Source organism: Tasmannia lanceolata, unplaced genomic scaffold, assembly GCF_043159265.1.
Source record: "Tasmannia lanceolata isolate RefF3 unplaced genomic scaffold, GAP_Taslan_0.1 ptg000018l, whole genome shotgun sequence".
Lineage (NCBI taxonomy): Eukaryota > Viridiplantae > Streptophyta > Magnoliopsida > Canellales > Winteraceae > Tasmannia > Tasmannia lanceolata.
The window spans coordinates 20,428,483-20,437,964 of NW_027518695.1; the positions used below are offsets into that span (position 1 = coordinate 20,428,483).

Sequence of the window (9,482 nt, forward strand, 5' to 3'; positions counted from 1 at the left end):
TCCTAGGTCTTACGTTGTATACAGTTACGTCTTAGGATTAAGGAAAATGAGAGAGGGAAGAAACTCAAGAATGGTAGAGAAAAATCGCAATCGAAACTAAAAGTAAGAAAATGAAATGGTGTTTGTGGTTTTCAGTAAGGGTTTTACATATTACAAAAATATCCTCGTGGATAAACATAAATGAATGAAAATATAAAGTGTATTTCCGCACATTGGCACCCTTTATTTGTATCTAGGACGCATCATCGGATTTTATAACTACGTTTAGGTCATGATCCTAGATAATTTCGGACCCTCATATATGGATCCAAAAGACATGGTCGGATCCAGTTGTTGTGCTCAAATCTTGTTAATTAATTAACGTCGGCCCGGGTGCAATGGCACCACTGTTCTCTCTCTCTCTCTCTCTCTCTCTACCCTCTCTCTCTTGGTTGTGAAAGTTCCTTGATTCAATTCATTTAACTATATATTTGTAATTTTTTCTGAAGTTGTTATTTGTAATTTTTTATTTTGTTAAAAATGTGGCGACTGATTATTGGGCTCAAAATTGTGTTTAATTTGGAGTTCAAAAACACAATTTTGAGTCCAATTAATAATTAGCTTTGGACTCCAAATCAATTCTCAAAATCCAACCCAACAAGGCCCAAATGTAGAGAAGCCCTGATATGTTTGTCAATCCCTTTTAGAGATTTGGTAGGGACCATCACAGAAGGCATTTCGTGAAGCAGCTATTGCATGAGAGAGCAACCACATAGGATAAATTCAATGAATAAGACAGAAAGTGAGCCTATGTGGCTGCTCTCTCATGCAACTGCCGGGTCCGTGAAATGCCTTCTGCGTTGGTCCCTAGCAAATCCCTTTTATTAAATAATAAGGGTACTTTTATTATAAAAATTCACCTTTAAAAATTGGCAAAGTAGACTACTACGGTCGGTTTCTAGGGTCATCAGTCATGTCATTTCGTCGAAAAGGAAAGGAGTAGACAAAAATCGGAATGACGTAGCGAGATGGGAAAGGAAAGAAAAAGAAACGTAATGGAAAACATCTTAGAACAGACGTGTCAAATGCCTTCCTAGCAGCTTCCTTTGATCAATGTGACTTACGGGTTAAGGTGAAAGAGTGTTCACAATGGGAAATGATAAATGCGCCCCTTTTCATTACTAGGGACACCCAGCTACAGTATATCTATGACTGCAAAGGGGTTGATGTACTTCAGATTTGAAGGAATGAAGTGACCTGATTGCCACGTACAATGCAGCTAGGTGTCCCAAGTGATCAAAAGGTGCGCACTTATCATTTCCCAATATTAAAGGTGCAACATTATGGGTCCAACTAGGACCGAGTTCGGTCGAGTTGATGCCAACCCTAGCCCAACACAGGGTAACATTACCCCAGCTCAAATCTAACCCGACCCAAGCTGATTGAGGAGGGCCAACCCTAATCCAATGCGCCTCACAATCTCTCATCCTAACCCAACCTGTCTTAACCCGATTTTCCAAAATTTGATCGAGTTGGGTCAGCTTAGATTGAGGCAAAAAATTAAAAATACACAAAAAAACATAATCTCAGGATTTTGAAAATCAAAATAAAATCATGAAAAAGGACAGGTCGAGTTCAGGTTGGGCTGCACAAGACCTCAACCCTAACCCAACAAAAAATTAAATCGGATTGGCTTGGAAAGCCCAAATCCAACTTAACCCGAAGAAATGTCAACCCAACTAGAGTTGAAATCAGGTTCGGGTTAAGTCGGACCCAAGTTGCATCCCTACATATTACAGCGGCAAAGTGTATTCCAAAAATAATAAAAAGGGCCACCAATTTATGTGATCCACGGTGTTGGCATACATGGGCCTAATGTCTCTATACGGAAAACCTCAAACAAAGTAAGAGATATTTTATGGACTATGATAATCAGAATCTGAGACTTTATAAAGTTTCTTGTCTTCTTTTTTTCGGATAATCTATGCAAATTTGAATCCTTGACAAGGTTTTTGTCAGGGGTTTTGGTGGGTTAGGTGGGGACTAAGACTTATGACCAGAAAGTTGGAATTGCACCCTAAAATCTGACTACACTAATTGATTCAATGGACTTTTTCACTAGTTGACAAGTGCTTCAAAACACTGATGTTGGCCGAAAGTCCGATAAACACAGTTAAAGCAAATCCTAGATCGAGTACTTAGTTGACATGATCATAACTCGAGAGGTAAAGGAGTTTTGATTGATTTTGTGGTGCAAAACATGGACTTGGCCAAGTTAAAATATTTTCAACTCGGACGAGTTGACAATAGCGCAAGTGAGTTTCAAAAGTATGAGATGATTAGATCAAAGAACGGAATATATCTAAATCATTAACCCGTTTGGATACGCGGATTTTAGAATCCAGGTTTTTAGTTTGAAAACAGTGTAAAAGAGGGTTCAAATTCAAGTTGTTGTATGTTGTATGTTGTCCTAACATCGTTTCTTGGATTTTAAGTGAGAAATTCAGGTTTTAAAAATCTCTCCTGCATCCTAAGATTTCTAAAACCTGAAAATATGGGAGGATCTGCTACTCTCTTGCTGACGGAAAGAAGGGCGAGAAGTCAAAAACGACGGTCGGTCCGCTTCCTCTCTTGTCTCTTAGCTACAATTTTTAAGAAATCCCGAATTCTAAAATCCACGTATCCAAGCGGCCCCGAAGTTTATAATTTAATTTAGATTATTATGCATCAATGTTTTCAAGTAAAGGAATGATCAGTTTAGGTCGATGACTTAGTTCTCTCATGTCATACTATATTTTGTATCAGTATAACATGAATCGATTCCCAATACATTTCCCGATTATTCAACAAAGGAATTATGTTTCTTGCTTCATTATATTTAGCAATTTGAGGAGGATTCGATCAAAGATATTGCTAAAGCAAAACTCGAATAGCTAACCAACTAATACTGCCCAAATGAACAGAATTCAGATGAAAGTTGTAAACCACAAACCTAAGCCCTGATTAGGTATTAGGTAGACCGGTGAAAGAAGTAACATAGGATCAGATATGTGAGAGACACACTTTAAGATGGATTAGAATTTTTTGGTTAAGTAAGCAGGCTTGAACCAACAATCTTGTTGATTGTAACACACGGCACCTTAAGGGGATTTCATTGTATTCCACTTCGGATCGGATCCACCTGTGTATTGGTCAAGGTCCGTTCGGATCCCTTATCGTTTGGACCCTTTTCAGAATGTTTTTTGGATCCTACTTTGTATGGGTCATAGTCTGTTTTGAATTAGACCATACAACGTAGTGTCCTAGGTCCTACTTATGTTGCACACAGTTGGGCTTAGGGTTAGGAGAGAGAGAGAGAGAGAGAGAGAGAGAGAGAGAGAGAGAGAGAGAGAGAGGAATTGTTTGTGGTTTGGAGTAGGGTTTTTAAATGTTACGAAAATACCTCTCATCAATAGATATATATGAACAAAAATATGAAGGGTATTCTCATACATTGGTGTCATTTAGAACTAGGACGCTCCATCGGTTTTTGTGGCTACATTTGGGTCACGATCTCAAATAATTTGGACCTTAGGACATGGATCCAATGTATATGGTTCGAGTTCAGCTTCTCTGCCTAGAAAATATCCTTTAACATTCAAATCATTTGGTCCATCGGACAGTCTAGGCCCATTCACACCCCCCCTAGAGATGGGCTTAAGCCAAGATGAATCAAGCTAGTAAATCAACTACTAAATATCAACAAATGTATAAGATAATACTCAATCGAATGAGACAAAAATCCTCAATCTCTGCATAAATAAATACAAAAGATGTAGCACACCAAAAGCTAAAGCTAAATCAAGTATTCGCTAACAAAGAATAACTCCTGTACTAAAAAACTACATCTCTCAATGTAGACTGAGGGTATACAAGGACCCCGCCAAAACGTCTCAAGGCGTGGAGTTAGGGAAGTGAAACTATGTATGCAAGGCAACCTCTACATGCTTACACTGCCCGTTGTTGTGCGCCACCATAACTGTTCGCTCCGTTCGCTCCGTGGTGGGACTTCTCAGAGTTTCCCGACCTCCTCCTTATGACTATCGGCCATGTAATGGCTTCAAGAATGACTGCAATGACGCCCAATGCAATGATGATGCCCGTGTAGGTGCGCTTCCACTTCTTCTCAGGGTCAAGAATGTCGAAGCCTTTGAAGATGTTGACAATGCTTAGGATTATAACAGTGTATCCGATCGAGTGATGGTAGATGTTCCAGTAGAGACGGTACTTGTGATCCTTCTTTGGCCTCAGAAGCAAGGCAAACACCTACACACAACGCGAATCATTATATACTATTTCCAAAAGAAAAATGGAAATTTATGGTGGCGTTAAGGTGGGTGAAGCATAGCCACAAAGTTCAAATTCGGGATAGTTCGATGATGCAAAGTTCGAAAAGTTTGGGACTGTTTGGGAAGAGTTTGGAAAATTTTACTGAAAAGGAGCATGTGTTTTTCTGTTTACAACACCCATATCTACTGTATCTGTTCTTATTTTCTACATAAAACACAAGAAAAATCAAGTAAGGATGGTTATGGGCATTTGTCTAACTAAATTATAATGTGTAAGTTCAGTTTCACTGATATTTTTTTGAATGCCAGTTTCACTATGATGTCTTTTTCAATAATTCTAAATTACTCACAAGATTTATAAATAATATATGAGAAATCGATAAATTTAATAGTCAAATCCCCATTTAATTAGGAAGATTTGGTTTTAATTCGGAAAATTTGTATTTAACTTGAAAAAAGCAAGAACAATTTGAATTTTTCAGAATTTTTAAACTTTAAAACAGGGCATAAAATTTTTGAGTTTCAGTTACTTGGAGAATATTGTAACTAGGGGTGAAGCACATAGGAGCTTCTTTATCAATTTCCAAAATGTAAGATGGTTTTTTATTAATTCGAAAAAATGCAAGAGATTTTGAATTACTCAGAATTTGTAATGTTTAAAACAGGGCATAAAAATTTCAGAAATTTTCAACTATCCAGAGAATTTTGTAGTTATGGAGTGAACCACATGGTGCTTTCTTTATCAATTTCCAAATCGTAAGAGAGGTTTCTATCAGTAGGAAGACATAAATGGAGGTGTGTTCTTTATTAATTTCCAAAATGTAAGAGGATTTTCTATGAATGGGCTTTCTTAAAAAGGGGGTTTCCTTAAAACATGGGGTTTGTTTGTCAATTTCCAAAATGTAAGAGCATTTGTTATCAATAGCAAGACATAAATGGATGTCCCAAAAAAGAAATACAAAATAATCATGTAAGTTGAACCATACATGTGTGTACAAGAACACAAGTAGGTAGACCAGCATTAGGACGTTAGATGTATGGGTTGGTAGCCACAAAGCAACAACTTCTAACCGTCCAATTACATGAAAATGAAGTAATATATTCGCTCCCTTTTCTTACCCAGGCCACCCCCTTGTAGTGTAACACTCCGCATACATATAGATACGGCGGGTATGTACATACATATACATATTTTGATTCAAAAATGCATTCATAAGTGAAAGGAAAGAAACAAGATCACCCACATAAAATACATAAATATAAGTATCTGTTAGGCATATAACACATGAGACATTTGTGTATACATAAAAAAGAAGATCACCCACATAAAATACTTAAATATAAGTATCTGTTAGGCATATGACACATGAGACATTTGTGTATATATGTACTAGAAAGAAGAGTACCTGTATTGTGCCAAGACAGAAGAGGGTGATGCCGATGTTCCGGTGAGCGTCGTAAGTGACGCCCGGGGAATCACTGCCGAGTTTCAAGCCAGTACCCCATCCGGCAACGCCGACGATGTAGGCTGAAGTCTGGCAAGCAACATGGAGGTAAAACCACGCAGGGTCAGCTGACTTGAAAACCCTCATGTACCTTGCTATGATGGCACCAAGAGGCATCAAAGTACCCCAACTGACTGCATTCAACACTCCATGAACCTGTAATCCAATTCAAAGTTTGTTAGGATTTGGATTAATAAATGCAGAATCAAAGACTTTTCAGCATGGAATATAGATGGGGGAGTTCGATAAATAGATCAATATGACAAGAGGGATGATTGGGAGGCTATATGCTACATACTACATATTTTGTTAAAATAAGATTTTATTAAATCTTCAATTTCATTAAAATAAGATTTAAGAATCATGGAGTGCTTTTAGAAAAGATGGGACTTGGAAGATTTTGGAATTGGGTAAGCCATAAAAATTGTTATTGCAGATATTTTGTTAAAACATAGATTTTGGAATTGGGTAAGCCATAGATATTACTACCGCAGATTTATTTTAGAGAACATAAAACCAAAAGCGCTTCAAACTTCTATTTGAAATACCAAAAGACCTGTAATGGTAACAAGAGACAAGAACTTGAATTGAAACTGTTCTTAAATCCTATTAAAACAAATTTTGGTAGCGGAGATGCGAATGGTGAGATGGATGTGTGGCCACACAAGGTTAGATAGAATTAAAAATGAAAACATTCGTAAAAAGGTTGCGGTGGCACCAATTGAGGAGAAGATGAGAGAGCACCGGTTAAGATGATTTGGACATATCCAACGTAGGCCTTTGGATGCTCCGGTGAGAAGAGGCGACTCGTGCCAAATTGATAGAGTAAAAGAGGTAGGGGCAGACCAAAAATAACTTGCGTAGAAACTGTAAGGAAAGACTTCATAGCAAGGAACATAACATAGAACATTTTTTTTTTATGGGTATAAGAGAACATGACCTTGGATAGGATAGAATGGAAGAAAATGATCCACAGAACCCAACTAGAGCCGGGTAGATTCCTTTCACTTTCTTCATGAAATTTTTATAAAGGATTCATTTTAGCCAACCCCAACTAGTTTGGGACAAAGGCTTTGTTGAATTGTTGAGTTGAGTTGAGTTGGAGTGCTTATAGAACAGATGGGAATGAGAGATTTTGGAATTTTGATAACACGGAGATTATTATTGCAGATTTTTTGTTAGAGAACATAAAACAAAAAACAGTTCAAACTTCTGGTAGAAAATACCAAAAGAACTAGAAAGGTAATAAGAGAAACAAGAACTTAAATTGATCTGTTCTTCAATCCTATTTGTGATTTAGCCCAAATTCAAGCCCCAACACAAAACAGAAACTAACACCCTACAAAGAGAAAAATCACCCCCCCAAATGTGAAATAAGTCCTCAATTGAAAAGCTGTCACATAATTTCAAATCAAAACAATTAAGAAAGAAATCCACCCAAAAAGATGAAAAAAACCCTGAAATATGACCCTGATTTAAATCCTCACCATTCAGATCACCAAAAACCAAAAGACCCCAGTAAGCAGTAACGAAAAAAAGAAGAAAAAAACAGTTTTTTTTTTTCCATTAGAGAACCTTCAGCAGCGATCGAATTACTTACATTCCTGCGTCTAATTTTCGAATTCGATCCGCCAGATGACCCTTGCCCTGACAGAAAATCTATAGTCCCCGTAGATTGAATATTAACTCCAGTAGTTGGATGACTTGTAGGGGTATCACTAGTAAGAGGACCTTGTTGCCACAATTGATTAACAGAAGTACTGCTATTAGGCAGTGTCACAGTAGCAAAGAGCGTAAAATCGGTGCTAGTGGATACCACAGACATATCTGAAACATTAAAACTCAGATTCTCCTGCTGCATAACTGGAAAAGAAGTAAGAACAGTTGTGTAAACATTTGTGCTCGCATTTGAATACCGAACTCCAACTAGAGCCTGTGATCCAGGCATCGTTGTTCCACTCGGGTTTATCGCCCAAGCGATCCATCCGGCCGAAGTTAGTCCAGTTCGATAAGCGATATCTATAGTTCCATTAGAGGAGAAGTAATTCCAGTGGAGAAAGGCATTCAAATAGGGAAGATCAATGCAGGAAGGGAAGATTTTGTTACTGGTAATGGTTTGGGTCAAGCAAGTTTGCGCCGATGAAGGTACAACAAACAGAGGGATTAGAAAACAGAACAACAAAATAGATTTGAGGTTTATATCCATGGTGATTGATTTCCTGAAGATATATGGACTATTAGGAGAAGAAAAGGAGGTTTTCACTATCTGGGTCTGAGTTATTTGGGCAAAATAATCAATTCTTTTAGGGGATGAAAGATTGAAATTTGAGGTACCCACAAAAAATTAAGATCTGGGTATTGGATTTCTCACTGAAACAGATGTGGGTTTTTTTTTTTTCAGGAGCACCCACAGAGGGATAATAAAGAGCTGTGGGTGGAAAGATGTGAGGGAAAGAGGAAGATGAGATTGGGGTTTTAAGGAGAAAGGGGGATCGGGGTTGTTGACTAGTCTGGTTTGGAAGCTTCTAAGGGGGTGTCTGTGATTCCAAAGTGAAAGAAAAAGAGGTTTGAATTGGAAGGAGAAAGCAAAGTCCTCTTTCATTAATTTTCTTCGTATTATTTTAGTGTTTTTGTTTTCTTTGGTTTGATTGTTGCCGTTTCCAAACCATCCCCCCTTTCCCACCTATATTGGTTCAGGTTCAACTACGAAAGCAACTAGGAAAGTTCCACCTATATTGGTTCAGGTTCAACTACGAAAGCAACTAGGAAAGTTTTAAATTGCTTTCAACGGCTACTTTTTTAAGGCTTGGCTGGGTAGTAGCGTGACTTAGCCGTCAATGTGTTATTTGGGAAATGATATTGTCACTCTTCCCTCATAAATCATAATTAGAAGAAACAGAAAGGCACGGATGCTTTTTAAAAGATGTTTAATTTGAGGAATGCTAAACTTAAGGGCGCCCTTGCAAAAATCAGAGGAAAGGTTCCCCTATTGGCAGTGGTGGAGCCAGGATTTATACATATACATAAGGGGGGCAGGCTTATACATAGGGCGGGGGGTAGGCTTCAAATTTTAAAGGAGCCGGGACCAATTGAGTTTGGCCTATTAAGGAGTTTGGTCCAACTCAACAGGGGCAGCTGCCCCCTTATGCTGCTAAATGTAGCTCCACTCCTGCCTATTGGATGCATGTTCCAAAGTGCATCTAATATTCATTTTCATTTTTCCTTCTTTAAATGCACTCCGGTGACTTGCATCCAATGGGGGCTTCCTTTCCCATATTTTTGCAAGGGTGCCCCTGAGTTTAGCATTCCTCACTTAATTTTGGGAAGAGGAGGGGTGGTAGCTTTCCCATTTTGAGAGGAAAAACCAAAAAATGGTGCTGTCAACGTTTGAAGAGACTATTAATTTGTTCGGTTCCATTCTACTATACATTCCCAAGTCGGTTAGGTCCATGTCCTTTGTTTTGCATTTTTCAACGTTGTTATGACTTATGAATGCAGTGGGGGCTTTTGTGCTTTTGCTGGGGCGCCCTTGCAACTGAGTTCTTCGCAAGGCCACCTTCAATTCAGCACTCCACCATATATGAAGTCCCTCCTTTGTATAGATCAGTAGATGAGGAATGCTAAAGTGAAGGGAACCCCTGCGAAAACCCATCTGAAATGCTCCCCATTG

General features: G+C 38.3%; 1 protein-coding gene across 1 annotated transcript; it reads right to left on the reverse strand.

The window, feature by feature from the left end:
- Nucleotides 1-3,749: 3,749 nt before the first annotated feature.
- On the reverse strand, nt 3,750-8,446 carry LOC143849714 (cytochrome b561 and DOMON domain-containing protein At5g35735-like). Its single transcript, XM_077358872.1, has 3 exons — nt 7,413-8,446; nt 5,714-5,968; nt 3,750-4,284 (listed from the first exon to the last, which is right to left on the reverse strand). The coding sequence occupies exons 1-3, from the start codon at nt 8,016-8,018 to the stop codon at nt 3,967-3,969; spliced, it is 1,179 nt and encodes a 392-aa protein (XP_077214987.1). The 5' UTR covers nt 8,019-8,446; the 3' UTR covers nt 3,750-3,966.
- Between the last annotated feature and the right edge of the window lie 1,036 nt (nt 8,447-9,482).